This window comes from Mastigoproctus giganteus, chromosome 1 (genome assembly GCF_048544385.1).
Source record: "Mastigoproctus giganteus isolate SK-2022 chromosome 1, ASM4854438v1, whole genome shotgun sequence".
Classification (NCBI taxonomy): domain Eukaryota; kingdom Metazoa; phylum Arthropoda; class Arachnida; order Uropygi; family Thelyphonidae; genus Mastigoproctus; species Mastigoproctus giganteus.
Genome location: NC_143575.1, coordinates 254,284,107 through 254,306,085, shown reverse-complemented (window position 1 = coordinate 254,306,085; position 21,979 = coordinate 254,284,107). Strand labels below are relative to the sequence as shown.

The 21,979-nt window shown below is 36.8% G+C and overlaps 1 protein-coding gene across 1 annotated transcript in view; it reads right to left on the bottom strand.

Annotated features, from left to right (window-relative positions):
- Positions 1-21,979, bottom strand: part of LOC150091794 (phospholipid-transporting ATPase IF-like) — a 438,958-nt gene that overhangs the window by 342,498 nt on the left and 74,481 nt on the right. The window contains exon 8 of the mRNA XM_090369752.1: positions 4,916-4,997. Coding sequence (XP_090225878.1) covers positions 4,916-4,997 — 82 coding nt within the window. The remainder of the gene's footprint in view (positions 1-4,915; positions 4,998-21,979) is intronic.

Below are 21,979 nucleotides of genomic sequence, written 5' to 3'. Positions count from 1 at the left end.
ATGTTTTGAACAATACCTCAAATTCATCAAATTTATTTACCAAACTCCTAGCATTGGTGTACACGCAGGTATACATGCACCTGTTTCTATTCTTAGCTACCCTAACACAACCCATGTGTTTACTTGTAACGCAATGACTACCAGCAGTCTCTCAAATATCCTGCATCTTGTTTTTCAGACTTCTGCTCATTTGAATAGAAGCAGTGCAAGAATCCCTTCTACCTCTGCCAGTGGCTACTGTTAATCTATTAGTCCTTGTATCCCCCCCAACTAGCAGTTTTCCGACCCACCTAACACTGCCTCGACAGCATCAGCAAAAATTCTTGCACCCTTTCTATTTAAGTGTATCCCATCCCTGTAGAAGCAATCTCTCCTGTTAACAAGTACAGTCCAGGCTGAAAAAAATTCTACCCCTTGAGCCTTGCACAATCCCTCCAGGGCCGAATTGATCGACAAGGCTCTCATCATATACTCCCTCCTATCGTGTCTGGGCAGAATTTCAGACACTTTCAAGTTCAACCCTAATTCACGGCTTTTTTTCAACAGTGACCTGTACTTGCTAAGTAATTCCACCGGTCTCCTACTCTTAATATCATTAGTGCCAACGTGTACAACTATATCACCTTTTGTGCCCTTAAAAGATGATATCCGCTCTACAACGTCATCAACCTTTGCCCCTGGCAGACATACCCTGGTCCTATTCCACCTATCCTTTTTACAAAGCATGTTCCCCGTTTCCCTGACAATAGAGTCACCAACAACTACTAGTTCCTGTGGGACCAGCGCATTCTGCCTAGGGGGCTGCCCCTGTGTTGCCTGATGACCAAGTGCAAGCTCTGGCGTTGATGTGGGCAGCTGAGAGCTTGATGGGCCCCTCAATTTATTTCCTTCGAGGGCATCCACCCTGTCCTTCAAGCTCTCATAAAGGCCCATAACAACGCTGAGTTGTCTCCTGATTTCCTTGCACTCCTTACATCGTGCACACACAAAGACATCCCCCTTGGCAGTATCATGTCCCGTACCCGACTGCTCCGCAAACATCAAGCAAACAGTGCATTTTAATAGACTGTGATTCAGAGGGCAACTGCCCCCCTCAGTTCTCCCCTGAACCACAGCACTCCCAGTAGCTTGAGCCTTTTGCTTTGCTGCTCTGGTCAGAGTCATGATTCCAATTTAATTCAATAAAATTTAAAACAAAAATTAAATCCTTAAGTTATATCCCAAAACAGTTATGTTATATATATATATATATATATTTTTTTTTTTTTTTTCGGTATCTAGTGTTCCCTTTATACAACTTCCGTATCACGTGTACCACTATAGTTATGTATTAATTATTTGTTACGATTAAGTCGTTATATATATTTATAGAGTTAAAAATACAATTTAATTGACAAAGTTTATCAAGATTAATAGATTTACTGATTAATTGACAATATTATATTATGCAGTATACTACACTAAGCTTATGCCATCGTGTAAAAATGGCGGGAATTCACAAACGGTATTTCTACGGACTCGTAAGTATTGATTAGCTTCGAAATCTCGCTATCTCAATTTAGAATAAACTAAGGATCCTGACTAGGTCTATAATCTACTTATAGAAGATAATTTGATATAACAATTGGTTAATAAATCGACTAAATTTGGTTAAAAGACCTCTCGTTCAATTTGTGACACGTGGATTTGATACCGTTACCGATACTAAGTAATATCTACGAAATCTCTGTCTAAGTTAAACTTTAAACTAAGTATCATAACTAGGAATATAAAGCTACTCTAGAAAATAAGTTAATATGACAATTTAAACTAATAAAGCAGAAAATAAATCAGGAAAAACTTCTCTGTTTGAAGAACTTTAAGGAGCAATATACCATCATCAATATCATTTATAAATACAGAAAACAACAATGGACCCAACACTGAACCCTGAGGGACTCCACTGAAAAAATTAGTCCACGAAGAGCAGTGTCCATTGATTACCACTCTGTCTTCTCCCACTCAACCATCCCTTTATCCATAGCAGCAATTTGCCTCCAATGCCACACTGCACCAATTTGTGCAGCAGTCTTCCATGTGCAACAGTATCAAACGCTTTGCTAAGATTGAAATATATGATAGCAAAGTTATTCTTTGCATCCAGTTCCTTTGCGACTACATCATAGTATCCAATCAAATTAGTCAGACAAGTCTTCCCCTTAAGAAACCCATGCTGTGCCCGAGCTATAATTGAAATCTCGTCTAGATGATCCTGCAATGCTTCTTTAACCAGTAACTCCATTCATTTCCCTGGAATAGAAGTTAAACTAACAGGTCTATAATTACCTGTGTCTCCCTTTGACCCTCCTTTGTGGATTGGAGTCACATTTGCACATCTCCAGCCCATGGATACCTCCCCTGTGGACAGGAAATCTGTCTAATTATGTCTAAGGGTTTGCTTACTTCCTTTGCCACCTCCTTTAATATAACTGGATAGATCCCATCCACCCCAGGTGCCTTTCTTGTGTTAATCTTCAACAATTTCTTCTCCACTTCACTCTCATTACAAGATTATCTAGCTTACTGCCAGAGTTGAATACACCTCTGGCATTCCCCTCCCTGAATAACTCCTCATGTGTGAATGTCAATGCAAAATATTCATTTAGTTTTTTAGCTACCTGAGCAGGATCATCAACAGTTAACCATCGATATCAAGTGGACCAATCTGATTCATTCCCTTCCTTCTAGTTTACATAAATAAACTCTTTGCTGTTTTTCTTTGCATCCTTTGCTAAAGATTTCTCGTAATCTGCCTTCACCTTCCTAACCTCCTTTGTAACTTAGTTACAGACCAGCTTATATCTATCATAAGCTCCTGTGTGTCTGACGTTAATTTATATGTATCCCATGCATTTTTCTTCTCTGTCACATGTCTAATTGACTGGGGTTCGAGCCCGTCACCACCAAATATGGAGGATGCGGAAAGATTATGGGAATGACCACTGCATATCCCGGAGCAATATTGCCTTAGTTGCTAATGTTCCTAAAAACCAAATAACAACAAACATGTCTAATTAGTTCATCTGACATACATTTAGGCCTAAATCTTGAACAATATTTCTTTTTTGGTATGAAAATCCTAGTAGCTTCCAAGATTTTAATTCTTTGATTGCTTACCATTTTGAATTTGCTGTTGGTAACATTATCAACATATAGTAACATTGGTTCCACCATATAGAATTTAAATACTGTCTCAGACCACCGTAGTCACCTTTATGAAAGCAAAAACCCTTCCCTTGATGGCAGTTACCTTTGATGGCAGTTACCTCTTTGAGTAAATCCCACTTCAGCACACTGTGATCACTGCCATCTAGTGGTTCCTTTATCTGCAGATTCTTGATGCATGAAGAATCACTACTGATAATCAGATCAAGAGTATTACTCCCTCTAGTTGCCTCCCAAACATGTTGCTGTAGAAAATAATCATCGAACAAATCCACAAAAGCCTTGCTAGTGTGTGAGTGACCAATCCACAAATTGCCGTCAATATCCGGGAAATTAAAATCCCCCATTATAAGACACTCTAATTTACTGGCCCACTCTATTTCTCTGCAAAATTGCTCATCAGATTCATTAGGCCTATAACACACACCTACTCTCATTTTTCCTTTCCCAGTGCTTATGTCACACCAAACAGATTCAATATTGCATTGTCCACCCACATCAATTGGATGCACTTCCTTAGATTTTATGTGTTTCTTAACTAACAGCATAACTCCTCCTCCCTTCCTGTCCTGTCTATCCTTTCTGTACACACATTGTACTCCACAAATTCCAGTTCTGCACTTATGTCTGTGTGACACCATGTCTCTGATATCCCAACAATATGTTGGGATATCAGAGACATGGTGTCACACATGGAGTTAGCATGAAACAAATAAATACATAAGCTGTGTTAGGGTAACTAACCACACCTTCAGTACTGTTTACAGTACTCAAGGTGTGGTTAGTTATAGTACTCAAGGGCCACACCTTGAGTACTGTTTACAGGTCTGGAGCCTCATTTTAGGAAGGATGTAGAGCTGCTGGAACAAGTACAGAAAAGGGCAACCAGATTGTTGATGGAAACAAAAGGGTGCTCTTACCTAGAAAGGCTTCAGTTCTGCAAATTGCAGAGCGTCAACACCAGGCACCTGCGGGGAGATCTGATTGAGGTGTTTAAAGACTTGAATGGGCTGAGTGAGCTGAATGTTAGTGGTATTCTTTCACTTGCTACACATGAGTGGGTATAAATTCAAGTTGAGGAAAGTGGTTGCAGGATAGATGCGAGTAAGTTTACCTTCAGCCAGCAGGTGGCTGATTGTTGGAACAGGCTCCCAACTGTTGTTCTGAAAGTGGATGGGTTGACTAAATTCAATGGAACACTACACAAATTTTTGGAAGGTATGGATGGATAAACTCTGGGGTTCCCCCCCCCCCCGGGCTGATGCTATATAAGCTTGCTTTCCAGCATCGCTTGCCTCTCATGTGTTGTGGAATACATGAGAGGCTCTCTGTGTCCAGTAATGCAATTTTGCAACACTTGGGTAGGCATCCTCCATTCCAAGACATGTACGGACTATAATATGGGCACAAGTGGCCCCACGAGGTATTAAATAGGTATTGCTAATAAAAAGAAGAAGAGAAAGTAGTTCTCCATGGGCAAAATAATACAAACAATAAAGTTTTTGCAATACAGATACATCTAGAATATCTTACTTACCTTGTCCACATCTGATACAAATAATCATATCTTATAGTTTGAGCACCATGAAATAAAAATGTTATCAATTAAACAAAGAGTAACTTAACCTCTTACATGAAAAGTTTTATCAAACAGAATTAGTTTGATAAAATAATTAAAATTACCTACACATTTTAATAATTCATGAATTACCTCTCAACAGTAGAGAATTTATTTGAAGTTAACCTCAAGTTTTTAACTAGTTTTGTATCTTTTCCTGTATAGACAGCACATCCTGCAATAGTAAATAGAATTCACTACTTGTATTATGTTCACTTACTACATGTTAGGCAATATTTCAAACACAGAAGATTTTGATAAAAAAATCTAAAATGCTATTTGTTACACTGGATCAATGCTAAAATGCAATATTAGTAAACATTGTTACAGGAAATATACAATGAGAATTATTCATATCACTTAGTTTCAGATTTTCAAACAATGTATGGTTTAAGTCCTTATCAGCAAATTGTTCTTTGGATGTGCCAGGAGTGACTTACAAACATAAATTGATATATCCATATATATCAATTGTCACAGTTTATGCAATGTTTCACAATATTACGGAAGTAAAATAAAATAGAATAAGAAGACACTCTTATTCTATTTCATTAAAAAAAGAATAAGAGAATAAATTTTGAACTATACTAAGGGAATATAAAATGCAAACAAGAACATAAAATAATATAACTAAATTCTAAATTAATTATTTAATCAATTCACTAAATCAATTATCAGCATTTATTAAATTCAGCAACTCAATTATCAGAATTTAGGTCAATTCAGTTAAGGTCACAGAGCAAAAATAGTAGTTCACATGCTGAATAGTTTCCTTATTCAACTGCCAACTCTTTGTGCCCTGGGGGGATATAGTATTTATTTTTTTATCCATCTATGAAATAAATCTTTTTCGATTGCTGTAGCACATAGTAGTGTTCTGATGCTACAATTCATATTTCACACCTTTGTGTATCAATTTAATAAGGTTATGAAAGAGATAACCTTAGAAGATAACCTTATTTGTTAGAAGGGAAATCTGAGACCAGTTAGACCCAGTCTCAGAATCTAATGTGTGACCTGTCTGTGATACACTGAAGATTGGGTTTGGGTTTGGGTTTTATTGGCGCATTAGCTACTAAGGCTATAATGCGCCAAGACCAATACACTGAAGATGAAGTCAACATGAATGGTGACACTGATGCCATCTATGATCATCAGTCCACCTCCATCAAACTGATGTTATTCCTACACAAGTGGAAGGCTGCATCAGGTTCCAAGTTTCTTTAACATAAGGACTCACTTTAACTTGCTGTGAAAAGATTTGTTTGTTTGTTTGTTTTATTTGGTTTTTAGGAACATTAGCAACTAAGGCCATATTGCTCCGGGAATATGCGGTGGTCATTCCCTGACCTTTCCGCATCCTCGTATTTGGTGGTGACGGGCTCGAACCCCGGTCTAATCAAGAAGCGTGTGCTACGCACTGCTGCTCCTTCCCACCTGGCTACGGAGGCTCCTCTGTGAAAAGAATATGGCATCAGGGCCATGAGATTGGTGAGGAGAACAAAGGGCTGCTCTTACCAAGAAAGGTTTGAAGTTCTGCAAATTGCAGCATCTGGAGACTAGGCACCTGCAAGGTGATCTAATCGAGGTGTGTAAGGCCCTGAATGGTTTGAGCAAGCTCAATGCTGATGGGCTTCTTCCTCTTGCTCAGATTATACATCCGAGGGGGGCATATTTTCAAATTGAGGAAAGACAGTTGTGGAACAGATGTGCAGAAATTTTTCTTTAGCCAGCAGGTGGCTGATTGCTGGAAGAAACTTCCATCTGTAGTTTTATTTGGTTTTTAGGAACTGATAGCTTAAATAAATTCAAGGAAGAGCTGGACAAACTTTTGGAGTGAATGGCTGGATGAAATGTGAAGGGGTTTTTTTTTTGCTTTCTTGCATCATATGCCTCTGCTAATGCTAATGTTCATAAACCCAGTCACAGCACTTTAGTACTGATCGCATGTCATAACAGTAACAATAAGTAAAACATGAACCATTTATCAGTAGGCACAGAGCCCTTTTTGGTAAAGACTAATACACATCTTACCATAGCAGCAGAGAACTTAAGTTCTTCTTGTATGTTATTCAGCTATCTGTTCTGAAAAACTTAAACTGCTTTTCAGAACAGATAGCTGCTAAAAAGTGGTTGCTTCTCATCACCAAAGTTGAATAGTGGATGACCAACCTTTTCTTCTTCATACCATTTAATCTTTTGGAATCACAAAATGACACTTGCTGACATTAGCACCACATACACTGCGTTTGACCATATCTTGGAGATTAGATGAATCTCTAAAACATTAATTCTGGTAAATCATGTTGAGGGAATATCATTCAAGAAGCAATAACTTTCCAGCCTTATTCAAAAGGAAGAGAGTGTATGGAAATGGTGGTGCATTTTATCACCAAAAATCAGTGAGATTATTATGCAGTCTTTCATATACTCCACTGTACAAATTTATATAAACATACAAGAATTGCTTACATTGCATCTCCTGTAGTCAAAATGAGGTATCCCATATTTTTTTCTGCTTATTGCATTTAATTACCATTATTTTAGCGCTGTATCATTATTTGTGCTAGAATAATGAAGTGATTCAACAAAGTTTATATTTTATTGCTCTACATCAAAATAAAATATCTGGCTGACAGTCAAACTCACACAACAATATTTCAAAAATGTACCAGGGGTACATTTTTGAAAGATTTTTTTGTGAAAAAATCTTTCATCAGCCAAAAAAAATTTTTTTTTTTTTTTTGGCTAATGCAGCATAAGCCTCAGCTTCCTTGCACCATATGGCAAATAATAATAATTTCCTCTTTTGTTCAGAGCAACTTCAAGTTAATCCAAAAATACCAAGAAATCTCTTCTTTTTTTTTTTATCGTGTAGCATTTTTTTTTTATGACCGGTCATTAAAATGTAGCTCATACAATAGTTTAATATAGACATGGTCTAGAAACGATTAACGTGATCCAGAAATGACAGGCTTCAGACCTATATCCACACCTAAGGTATAATTTAAAATAAAGGCCTATTAAAACCAATATTAAGATTTTTATAGATGTGTGCAAAAGATCCTATTTAATTATCCAACTTGACAGAATGAATTCAATGCAATGATGATGGTGAATACATTTGGCAAATGATTCTACAATAGGTATAATGTGATAATATTACTAAAACTTATAAAAAAGAAAACATACAACAAATTCCTGTGACAGTTAAGATTGAATTGACAAAGAGCAATTCTGCTCCAATGCACCAGGACACCTAACATTCAAAATAAAATATTAATAAAAAGAAAACAACATTCACTTTCAGTCCATCTAATAAGATGTATGCTCAGACCCACCAGTGAATGAGCCAGAACTGCTCAGGAACTCACAAGCACTACCATCTCAAAGGGATACACAGCACTTATGAACTGTAAAAGGTTCATCCCAGTCACTGATCGCTAATCCAGAAAATGTGGATTTCCCTATACCGGGGGTGGCAAACCGATAGCATAAATACAAATTTTTTGGACATATGGAATTCAGAGCATCCCCAAAAATTCCAAACTTCAGTTAGGGATCTCTTTGAAGTCAGTGTGGTGAGATATACTGACAAAATTGTGAAACAAAATTAAAAAAAAAATTAATATATTTCACACATTTATTCAGAGCATCAGTTATTGGTAAGTTCATCATCATCATCATCAGCCATTTTCAATCCACTGCAGGATGAAGGCCTCTCCAGCAACTTTCCAGTTCCTTCTGTTTTGAGCACTGGCCATCCATTTACTACTCAAAAACTCATGAATTTCATCTATCCATCTCCGCCTTTATCTTCCAGGTTTTCTTCTAGCTCCTCTTGGGTACCATTCTGTTATTTTCTTAGTCCATCTGTCATCATGTCTTCGAGCTATGTGTCCTGCCCAAGACCATTTTAGTTCTTTAGTTTTGATAAGAATGTCCTTTACTTGAGTTTGCTGCCTAATCCATGTGTTTCTCTTCTTATCTAACAGTCTGATTCCCAATATAATTCATTCCATTCTTCGCTGTGTAGTTCTTAGCTTCTCTTCCATTCTTTTGGTGAGCGCCCAAGTTTCACTTCCATAAGTCATGGTGGGGAGTATACATTGATTCATTATTTTACGTTTCAGACAAACTGGGATATTGCTCTTCAGTATGTGACTATATTTCCTGAATGCTATCCATCCAAAATTTATTCTTCTCTTGACTTCCAGCCATTTATCATTATTACAGCTAATAACTTGTCCCAGATAAGTATATAACTCCACCTTTTCAATTACTGCTCCTTCAATCATTATTTCGCTTTCCGTGGCATACTTGTTCATCATTACTTTTGTTTTAGCCATATTCATCTTTAGTCCAAAATCCTTACTAACTGTGCATAACTGATTAAGATTTTCCTCTAATTCTTTGGGATCGTGGCTTATGACCACAATGTCATCTGCAAATCGTAAATGGTTCAGGTACTCTCCGTTCACATTGACTCCTTTCTGCGACCAGTCTAATCTTCTGAAAGCTTCCTCAAGGGCAGCAGTAAACAGCTTCGGAGATATTGTGTCTCCTTGTCAAACTCCTTTCTCGATTTTAAATTTGCTACTGTCTTTGTCTAGTCTAATAAAGGATGTAGCACTCTCATATATTTTCTTCAAAATCATAATATATGGAGTATCTATGCCTTGTCTTTCCAGTGCCCGAAACATTGCCTTATGCTGTATGGAGTCAAATGCCTTTTCATAATCCACAAATGCCAGGCATAATGGTGTTTTATATTCATTTGCTTTCTCCATTAGCTGTGATATTACGTGAAGGTGATCCATAGTTGAGAATCCTGTCCTAAAGCCAGCTTGCTCTTTCGGTTGATTCTCATCAAGTATTCTTTCTAATCTGTTAGTAATGACCCTTGTGAACAACTTGTAGATGTGGGATAACAAGCTAATTGGTCTATAATTTCCAATTTCTGATTTATCTCCTTTCTTATGCAGCAAAACTATGATTGCATTATTCCACTGCTTAGGCATCGCAAGGCTCTTCACTTTGTGAAGAGCCTTGCCAGTTTTCGCGTTATGTCTCTTCCTCCCAATTTTAACAACTCTACAGTAACTTCATCTTCCCCCGGGGCTTTCCGATTCTTCATTTTCTTCAATGCATGTTCTACCTCATCAGGAAGAATATCGGGTATGTCGTATGTGTTGCTACTTTGCAATCCATCTTCCCCACTGCTGGTATCATTCCCTCGCTCCTTGTATAATTCTCTATAGTAGTCTTCTGCTATTTGAATTATGCCTTCTCTGCTGTTTATAAGTACACCATCGCTATTCTTCAGTTTCAGTATCATTTGTCTTTCTGTATTACTGCTCATGGCTGCTGATTTAAATCCTTTGTTTTCCCTTAATGCTTGTTCTACTTTTCTTGTGTTAAATCTTCTTATGTCCTCTCTGAGTCTCTTTCTAATGGCTTTGCATAACTCAGTATACTCAATTTTCTCCCTGTCAGTGTTTTTCTTGCTCTTCATTTGTCGTCTTTGGTTCATCATGACAAGTGTTTCTTGACTAATTTTTTCTTCTTTGGATTTCTGTTTCCCTATAGGTTTCTTGGGCTTTATCACTTTCAAAAAGTTGTAATATTCCTCGTCGATATCTTGGTCCTCAGCAGTCTGCAAAAGCTCATACTTGTTCTTAAGTTCCAGTACATACTGCTTTTTCTCCTCTTCTGTTATCTCAAAGACCTTTGTATTATTTACTCGAGTCAGTTTTTTCCTTTCCTTTCCTACATCTATATCAAGTGTACATCTTACCATTCTGTGATCACTTCCAACATTTACCTTATTCAGGACGGTAACATCAGTCACAATATATCTTCTGTTAGTGAGGATGAAGTCGATTTCATTAGTTGTTAATCCATTTGGACTCTTCCATGTCCACTTTCTGTTCACCCTTTTCTTGAAAAAAGTGTTCATTACTGACATTCCTTGAGATTCTGCAAATTCCACAAGTCTTTCACCTCTTTTATTTCTTTCACCAATTCCAAAATTTCCTATAGTTCCTCTTTCTGCGCTGTTTTGCCTTTTTCCAACCTTAGCATTGAAGTCCCCCATAATAATAGTGTAGTGGGTTTTCTGCTCATCTAGAAGACTCTCAATTTCAGTGTACATTTCTTCAACCTCTTCATCATCATGGCTCGATGTTGATATATTATCCACATTCAGTATTTAGTGTAGTCTCCATTGTCAGTTATGGTTTGCATGTGGAATGGAAATTATTCTTCATCAATTCCCATATTTTAATTGCTATCTGTCCTTTACAGATTGTTCAGAATGTCAGCTCAACCAGCAAAGAAACAAAAACTTTCAAATGAAGAGGGGAGTAGCAGAGAATTTCAAGAATCTTAGAGTGAAAGATTTGGTATGATTAAGAAGGATAATAAAACATTATGCATTTTGTGTTCTGAAATGCTAGGGTAGTTTTTCAAAAGGGTTACCCAATTTTGGCAAACAATTTAGACAATTTTGTGTTCCATGCATGCAATGGTTGTTTTTTAAAAGATTTAGCCAATTTTGGCATGCACCCTTATAAAGGTTTGTCACCCCTGCCCTATATAATCCATTGACAAAATAAAGGAGTTCCTGGATTTTATTTATTTATTATAAAAGTGATGCTCATTCTTTGGCGGGTGTACATCTCCTTGACAGGTGGGAGGGTTGTGCATTTGGAACGTTGAAGTGGGTGTTGCTTTGTCTTCTCTTATTTATGTTTGGTTTTATTTCAAATATTAGGTAGCTTGGAACATAGGAGCAGAATTGCACCTTGCCAAATTCAACCTTAACTGCAAGCAGGAATTTGATGTATTTGAACCCTGTCTCCTATCTTTTACCCAGCCTTCAATTCACCACTGGATCTTACCAGTAACTTCAACTTCTTTCAGTTTATATAGCCTTCCACGAGGGATATTATCTAGAAGCAGAATCACACCTTGCCAAGTTAAATCTGAACTAAAGCAGGAATTTCCTGTATTTTCTTTTTTTTTTTTCATAAATTTTGGCAAATGTAATTTTATCATTAAATATTATAAACTCAATATTAAATGTTCAGTTTATAGCATCAGATACAAAAATGAGAGAGGAAAGATATACCACATTTAGATGGGGGGGGGGAATCTTTAAGGCCACGAGCATCAGGGCAGGAACCTTCTATAAATTGTGTATATTCTACAGCAGTTTCATCCTCTTTCATACCTTTGTATATTCTAGAGCAGTTTCATCTAGTCAGTAGGAAATCAAATTCTGAAAAAGAAACACTACACTTCTATCTGAAAACAACTAACCATAGCCTCAAATGTGGGGGCTATATAGAATTTTAGGAATCAAATTTTAGACGTTTAATGAAAACTCCCTCTTTAAAATCTATCTCCCCATCTTTAAACATAAAACAGAGCATAATTTCTGTAGCAGACACATCAGCCATCATTCTTTCATTGTCAGCAATGTACTGTTTATGTATATTGAAATCAAAACTAGCCCATTACAGAGAAAGGCAAAAATTGTAGGCATTCATAAGAGACCTGATAAGAGAGGCAAATAATACAAGCAAGCAAGCTTATACAGTACCATCCAAAAAGAAAAGCCAATGCTTCCCATATCACCTGTCCATTCCAACAGTTTTTGTAGTTCTTCCTTGAATTTATTCAAACTACCCACCTCTACAACACCAGACAAGAGTTTGTTCCAACAACTGACCATATGCTGGCCAAGTGCAAATGTCCACACATCTAACCTGCAACCACCTTCCCTCAGTTTGAATTTATCCCCATGTGTGTGGTCTGAAGTATTACATCAGCATTGAGCTTACTCATTCCATTCAAAACACCTAAAAAAAAAAACAAATGAAATTTTTCATAGTTACCTTCCCACTTACTAATCCAGCTTCCTGTCATTAACTTTGATAAGGAAATTAACAAGGAAGAGAGGAGAAAAGATTGCTGTCTTTATTGAGGGAAAGAAGGCATAAGTGGATAGTTTCAGACATTTAGGGAGTACAGTAGATAAAGAAGGGTGAATTGATAAGAAGATATGCAGAAGAGCAGTCTGGAGAATGCTCTTCAGAATACCAGCTTATCATGTACCAATAATAATATCTGTATAGGAATCATGGGTAATGCAGGAGAAGGATATTATCAGGAAGCAAGCAACAGGAATGAAGTTTGAGAGTTGTGTATGGAAAGACCACGAGATATAGAGTAAGAAATGCAGCCATTCAAGAGAAAGTGGGAGAAGGATTACAAGAAATTATTGAGAGAAATGTGAATAGAAATGTATTTGCTGGGAGGAGCTGGAAAGAGAGAGAGAGAGAGAGAGAGAGAGAGAAATGGTGAGAAGATAGAGCTAATTGAAGACTGGTTTCCTTATCAACCCATCAATAAGCTGGATTGACAACAGATAAGAAAGAAGTAAGAAAATTAACAATTGATACACTATACCTCTTCTTTGCAAGTATAACACAATTAAATAATAATTGTTGATTTTAAAACTGCTCAAATAAAAGTTTGAAGTGTTTCAGTTAGCACTGCACCACCAGCAGCTATTTTGGAGAGGGAAATATCAGGTCTTGCACAGACAAAGCTAGGTTAACTGAGTCTGAAGTGTGAAAAGTACTTCTATATCATTTCTAGTCAATGGTTGATTTCAGAGTTATTTTTCTATCTGATACACACTGCAATGTATGTTAGCACTTTTCCAGGGATTGCTGTAGCTAGAATGCTAGTGTAGTACATCTACACATACCTGTTGACCTATATGCTTTGTCAGTAAAGTGCATTTGTTCCAAACCATTTGTACCAATAAAATTATTTACTGTAATTACAGTATGTAATTTAATTAAATATTATATAAATGAAATGAAATATGAGTAAGAAAAGAGGGTTATTTTCCAAAAACCTTTATCAAGTCTTTCCAAAATCCAAATTAATTTTCATAGAAAACTAAGTTGGATTTTGGAAAGACTTGATAAAGGTCACTGAAGGAAACTGTTGTTGAATTAGCTGTTGACAAGACAAATTAAAAGACTGGGAAAAAATTGTAAATTTCTAGAATTTTGCACTCATTGTGCTCCATAAGGTTCAATAACTTGCTCCACTTTAATGAAGAAACCAAAATTAAAGTCTGTAGATGATGCATTGTGGATGTGGTTTTTGCAGGAAAGAAGAAATTGAAATCAAATTGACTGACTCATACTCAAAGAAAAGGCACTCCACCATCAAAAGAGTGATGGAGAAGTAATGGAAAAGAAGAGGTGGAGAAAGTTTTATAGCAAGTGATAGATAGCTCAAACATTATGGGCATGCATGTATTGAGTTTAATAGGGAAAAATTATCTTATTGACCAGCCTGCTGCACAAAAATTTACAGATGATTTGTGGTTGTTTACCGACAGAAAAAAACTGATTGGAGAACACTATAATATGGACAAAACAGAACCAGATAGACAAAAATCCAAAGAGAGAGAGAGAGAGAGAGAGAGAGACTCATGGTAGCTACCTACAACAATGCAACCGGAACTCTCAAATTGCCACTTCTCTTGTTAATAAATCACAAATTGTTTGTTTTTACCACTTTACTAACTTAAAAATCAGCAAAGACAGACTCAGTGATACTCAAATTTTTTTTTCTTTTCATGAATTTATACCTGCTATAAAGAAATACTTCAAAAATAATATTCTCTTTCTGGATAATGCTACTTCACATCTCATTAGCATTAGTAGAGGCATATGATGCAAGAAAGCAAGCTTATGCAGCATAAGCCAAAAAAAAAAAAAAACCCACTTCCACTTCACCCCTCCGTTCGTTCGAAACACCAGTCCAGCTGAGCCTTAAATTTATTTAGGCTATCAACAAGGGATGGAAGTCTGTTCCACCAACCAACTACCCGCTGGCTAAAGGCAAATTTCTGCACATCTATCCTACATCTGTCTTTCCTCAGTTTGGATTTATGCCCTCTCAGGTGAATATTCTGAGCAAGAGGCAGTATCCCATTAGCATTGAGCATGCTCAAACCATTCAAGGCTTTATACACCTCTATCAGATCACCTCGCTGGTGCCTAGTCTCCAGACACTGTAATTTGCAAAACTTAAGCCTTTCTTTGTAAGTGCAACTCTTCGTTCCTTTCACTAACCTTGTTGCCCTTCTCTGTACTCGTTCCAGCAGCTCTACATCCTCCTTGAAATGAGGCCTCCAGCCCTGTATACAGAGAAAAAACTGGATACTCACAATAAACAGTTGGCAAACTATAAGATGGAATCTTATTTTTAAGACCTTTATGCCAAACAAAACCATAACCTTTGAAATGTCAAAAGCAACTGCTTAAGTTTCACCAAACTTTTCCATTGAGTTTCTCCACAGATGGGTAACATAAGCCAGAATATCACTAGTGGATCGACACTGATGGAATGCATAATAGTGATCGTTGATAAGATGGAAGGTTTCTAGATAGTTTAAGAGTTGGTGGTTAATTGATTTCTCCTTTACTTTAGAAAGAATAGACGGCAGTGCACTGGAACAATAATTGGATGGAGGGATTGGCCACACTTTTTTATGAACTGGCTGGAGATGAGCAAATTTTCAAGCAGAAGAAAAAAACACCTTTGGAATAAGAAAGTGAAAAAAGGTGACACAGAACAGGAATAAGTTCAGGAGCACAGGTTTTGAGAACAAGTGGAAAAATACCATTACGACCTGGTGCTTTCTTAGCATCAAGATTGATCAAAATCCTTTTGATGGACGACCATAGGAAGCATTAAATGGAGTGTGCTGGGAATGGTGAGAGGTGGTTTACCAAGACCATCAATACACAAGCTGGAAGGAAAATAGGATGCTAGTAGGTCAGCTTTATCTTTGGCTGAAGTGGCAATAGAACCATATGGTTTTGACAGAGGTGGGAACAGATGGACAAAAGTTGCGGACAATAGATTTGGCAAGAGACCAGAAGGCTCGGCTACCATTTGGACAAGAAGCAAGTTTTCTAGTGTTAGCATGTTCAAAATCTAGTTTGGAATGATTAATAGCTGCTTTAAAATTGTTGCAACGTTAGGTGTAGCTAGAAAATGAACCTGGAGATTTGGATACAAGCCAATTACGATATACAACATTCTTCTCTTGAACAGGCTTAGCACATTTATTGGAAAACCAAGGTTTAGATAAAGGATGAGATTTTAACGTAGAATGTGGAATAAAGAATTCCATACCTATAAGAATAAATTCACTGACATAATCACAAGAACAACACAAGGGTGATAATGGCCAGGATAGAAAGGCTCCACTGAAAACGAGACCATCACCAAGTGATGATCACAACTCATCACATCACAACTTGGTGATGAGTTGTGATCATCACCAAGTTGTGATCTAGGACCATGCATCTTGACTGTATACTTAGAAGCGTTGTTTTTGAGAAAAAAATCATGCCTGTTGGCTGCACGATTAGGATTGTCTAGTATTCTGTAGGTAAATGAACAAACTGTGCAAGGTCAATAGTAATTGCAAATGCCTAAGCATTTCAATCAGCTGGGTCCATGTGACTAGAAAATGGAAGCCAGATGGGATTGTAAACATTAATATCGTGAAAGAAAATTATTTTACTATTAGGAAAGTTGGACATGAGAAAGTTAAGTTTCAGAGAGAGGAAATTAAAGAGTTCCAAGTGATTAGTGCAGATGGGAGAACGATAGAGGCAACAGATAGATTTGACAGAATGTGGTAGAGAGATTTTAAGTGAGAGAAGATAGAAAAGAGGAGATTCCAAATTACTCCGTCTCTGAAAGGGAATGTCAGAATGGACATATGCATAAGCACCACCTTTGAAGCAAAAGGAATCATAAAACAAATAATTCAGACAACTGATAATGATCAGTGGTTGAATCAACTGATGACTGGGATTCTGTCAGAAAAAGTACATGGGGTTTGGCAGACTGTAAGTGGAAATGGACATCACTGAGATTAAAACTGAGACTACGTATATTTGTGAAATGAACGAAAAAGTGTTTGGAAGATTATCTTTTCACAGATAAGTTTGTAATTTGATAATTCGTGGTGTATTCAGAAGTACGAAAAGGTAGATAGGACACGTTGTATGAAGTAATGAAATTTTTGAATACGGTGTACACATGGTAAGAATTTACCTAGCTCTTTTACATAACATGGCCTCGACGTCTCCCGCATACACACTACTCCAACTCTCTCCAGTCACTATCTGGCAGAGAAGAAGAGCAGCGAGATTATACACCAGCTGATCAAGAAGCCTCCTAGAAAGTTACCAATAGGTTTGGTCTGGTGGACAATCTAGCAGCCAGCCTGAAAATACTGTTTTAGAGCTATACCCTTGAAATGTAAGGAAGATTGAATCTCGCCACACCTCAACCCCTGCTTACATTGACTAACACAGCGTCTCCCAAATTTTTTATTTACAGAACACTTTTAATCTCACAATATATTTACGGAACACAAGTTTAGTGGGAGCCAAAGAACTGGCTCCCAGTTATGCTTAGTTTAGTTATGCTTACTAATTTTCCGCACTACTACAGAACTAATCTCACAATTGCGAAGACAGTCCACACCACCAGCACTGTGTAAACATGCAAGGATGTGTCAGCGGAAGGCTACTTTGTTTCATCTACCCAAATGATGCATGATATCAATTCACTTCCCCTCAACCCGTATACTCCAAGCTAAATCGCATACGAATGGCATATTAAATCGCTACGTTCCTACTTTTTCATATATGTCATTACCTCTACGCATACTTCTCCATGCAAAGCCCGCCAAAATATAGTGTTCCGCAGTCTATTTGATTATTAGTCGATGCCAGTATATTAATAACCAAAAAAAAATGTTAAGAATTAGAATGATACAAAAGTGGTGTATGCTACAAATATGCAAAATTATTTTTTTTTTAATTATTAATTATGATTTTTCATGGAACACTAGTGTTCCGTGGAACACAGTTGGGGAAACGCTGGGTTAACACCTGGATGGTCGCCTCCAGTGTGCTAGGTGCTGTATTTCAGGACTTATGCATGGGGGTTATACCAGGGTTACTTACAGTCCCACCATTGAGAAGGTGCAAGCAGAGGATTTTGGCTGTCACAGACTGATCGAATTTTGCTGAAATTAAATTTCCAGCCATAACTTGGTATACTTCTGGTATTCCCATCCTTAAAAATTTCTTTGCAGGCAAATGTGGACACAAAATATTTATTTAGCTCATCAGCAACCTTAACAGGACCATCAACAATTATATTATACTTGCTAACCTCCTTTTAGTGCCTTTCTGCACAACTCTGTTCCCCTAACAATTTACAATCATCCCATCAATTTTTCTACTCTGCTGCTAGTCTCATTAGTTCATCTGACATCCACTTAGGTCTAAACTTTGAACCTTAACTGGTATGAAAAGTTTATGAAAAATAAAAATAAAAAAATAAAAACTGGTATGAAAAATAACCTTAGCTGGTATGAAAAGTTTAGTAGTTTCAATGATTACTTCCCTGAATGCTTCCCATTTAGAATTTGTAGTTGATCTCAATCAAAAAAAATTTCAAGAACCTTCTATGGCCACATCGTCACCTTTACAAAAGGAAAATTTATTCCCTTTACTCTTAACAGTAGCTGCATCTTTAAGTTAATCCTACATCAAGAGATATGATCACTGCCCTGTAGTGGTTCTTTTATCTGGAGTTTCTTAATGCATGAAGAGTCAATGCTGATAGTTATCAAATTATACAGACCAAGGATATTGCTTTTTCTTGTTGCATCTCTAACAGCTGGTGCAGAAAACAATTATCCAATAAATACAAGAAAGGCTCTGCTACAGTGTGAGTAATCTTCCCACTCCAGTCAATATCTGGAAAGTTGAAATCCCCATTACAAGACACTGATTTACTGGCTCATTCTATTTGTCTGTATCATTGTTCATTATACTCATCACAATCATTTAGCTTATAATATTTAGCAACTCTCATTTTTGTTTTCAGTGCTTATGTCACACCAAACTGACTTAACATTACACTGGCAGCCATATCAATTGGGTGCACTGCCTCTGATTCTATGTGCTTCTTAAGAGCATAATTTCTCTCATACCCCCTGTTGTGGTCTTTCATGGCAATATAGTGATTTCACCACTTGTCACTCGTTTGGAGATGTTTAGGTTAAAAATCCTGTCAATGACTCGAGGAATTTCTAAAGCTCTCCCCCATCTGGGGATATAGTTAGCTGATCTCACACAGAGAAAGTAGGGCTCCAACAAGAGTCGTTCCATATTTTTCAGCCCACTCAATGTGAAAAATGGCCCAGGACTAAACATTTCTACAGCTGTAATGCACAACAGAGCAATATGGTTTAAGCTCCTAGAAATCAACAACGTTTAAAAAGGAAAAATCCCCCTAGTTTGTCTGTCCTTTCTGTATAGATAAGAAGGAGGAGGAGAAGTCATGCTTCTTCTTATTATTAATGAATATTAACTTAATCTTCATTAATAAGCCCATAAAGCAAACTTACACTGGCCCCCAAGTTGAATGGGTGACCAGTGTAACATTGAGTCATTTTTGGGTGACATAAGCACTGGGAAAATAAAAATGAGAGTAGGAGAAGGTTTCATATCAATGAAAAATATCATTCTACCATGCTCATTACTTTCTACAATAGAAAGGGAATTGCACACAAACAGTTTGTGCCCAATGGCCAAAGTGTTACTGCTGCCTACAATCTGGACATTTTGAAATGTTTGTTGCAGAGAATCCATCGTGTGCAGCCTCAGTACGGAAAAGATGGCAGTTGGTCCTTCTTGAGTGATAATGCACCAAGCCATAAGGCTCTCATTGTTCTGGAGTATTTGGCTAGCGAAAAAAGTCTAGGTAATGTCGCACTCACCATATTCACCAGACTTAGCCAATGTGACTTATTTTTGTTCCTGAAGATCAAGGCACCACTGAAAGGGTATTATTTTCATGATGTTGACACCATTCAAAGAGCTGTGATGAGAACATTGATTAGTTTACTCATATGAACAAATATTAGTTTACTCACAAATGGGACAAACATTTGACTTTCATAGTTTTTTTCACCAGCATCAATCTGAATTATCTAAAAACAGTTCAAGAGGAAATTTATCAGGCATATAAACACATAATTAAATGCAATGCCAAATTTTAGAATAACCTTGTTAATCAGTGCATTTTCAATAACTTTGCCTTTGATGGAAATATGGTTTATACACAAATTTGAGGAACATCAACAAGCAGGAAGTCCCACCTTGCATATCATTGCTAACTTATACCTTCTGGTTTGGTCCCTTTTCCTCAGGACATTCTTTTATTTAGATATGTTGATGATTTACAAATTCTCAGTTGTTAAAATTTTCTTGATGTTTTGACAATCTATATCTCAGGAACTTATATTAAAAAAAAAAAAAAAAAAAAAAAAAAAAACTAATTTTTGTAACAAAAAAGCAAATTATTTTGGCTTGAATATTAATATTCATAATGAGTATGCACTTATTAATCTTTTTAACAAACACAATGCCTTTAATTCTGATGTGGTTAACTTCAACATTGGATATGAATTTTTTTTCACAAAAAAAGTTTATTCCAATATCATTCTTTCTCAATGTAGCAGATAATAATCAGCCACTATTTGTAGGGATTCCAATATTGTTATAACTAACATTAGAAATTTCTATCTTAAACTTATTGGCAATTCATTTCCCTTGACTTATCTACAGTATCACTTTCACAGTGCCCTTAATATTATCTATTTTAAAAAAATCAAATTCTTATTCAAATTCAAAGGCTGTTATATTTATAGTTTGGCAGGTTTTTCAATTAATTTCTTTCCTTCATCTCATGTTCTGGGTTTGTACATATTATACACATAGTTGTTTCAGTGTCCTACAGTGTGGAAAGCTCGTACCTATGAAAGCGTCATGCAGAATGCTTGTACTTGCACATGAATGCAGAATGCTGTTCTCTTGACCATTTTGAGGGTAGGTTTTTATTTTTTATATTATTCTCTCATAACTGTCTTTAAAAATTCATACTCTCAGAACTCCATTCAAGGTCCTTTCTTCAGGAATGGGATTTGTGTTCCCAAACTGATAGCCATATCCCATTTTTTTCTATATTTCCTTTACTTTTTCCTTTCTTATATTCAGAGAAGTGACAGCTATGTTTTAATGCTTCTAAATGCAAGGTTTTACACTTGGGGAATAGCAACCCACAAATAAATTATGTACTTGGTGGGACTGAATTAAAAACAGTAGGGGAAGAAGAGGATCTGCGAGTTACAATATGGGCAGATATGAACAGTATAAACAGGCAGCCAGGATAGCCCATGGTGTCCTATTGATTATTTATCAGACATTATCCTCTAGAGATAGGAGGTCATAATCCCACTTAATAAGGCAATTGTAAGGCCACATTTGGAATATTGTGTTCAAGTATGGAGACCCACCTGAAAAGAGACATTGAACTTCTTGAAAGGGTCCAAAGACAGGCAACTTCGAATGGCGAGATCAACAAAAGGGTGACCGTACAAGAATCGACTCTGATTATGTGGGCATCTCAGTGGTAACCTGATTATGGTTTATAAGGCTCTGAGAGGGATTAGTAAAATATATGAAGGTAGAATTCTCACTATTATAAAGAATTACAGAACTAGGAGGCATATATTGAAATTACAGGGGAAGAGGTTTAAACTAGACTGTATTCAGCTTTCTTTTAGCCAGTGAGTTGTTGACTGCTGGGACAAGTTGCCCTTGCAGATAGTTGAGGCTGACAGTTTGAATTAATTCAAAAGGTCAATTGGAAAGGTCACACAGTTAACTGTGTGAGGAGGGAAGCATATAATTTGTATTTTCTTATTTACTTGGTAGTTTTTTTTTTGATAGCACGGCAAAAGCCTGTGGCTTCCTTTCACTATATGGCAAATACCATTTCTATTAATATTCCTCTCTGAACTGTTAGTGCCATTCATACACATGTGGCTGGTTAAGAGTTTCTTCACCGTACACTTTCCGTAATATCTCCAACATTTCTGCACCATTTTATCAAGCTTCACTAAAAATTTAATTACAATTCTTTGCTCTATAGTTATAATCACTCATTTTTCTGCAGAAG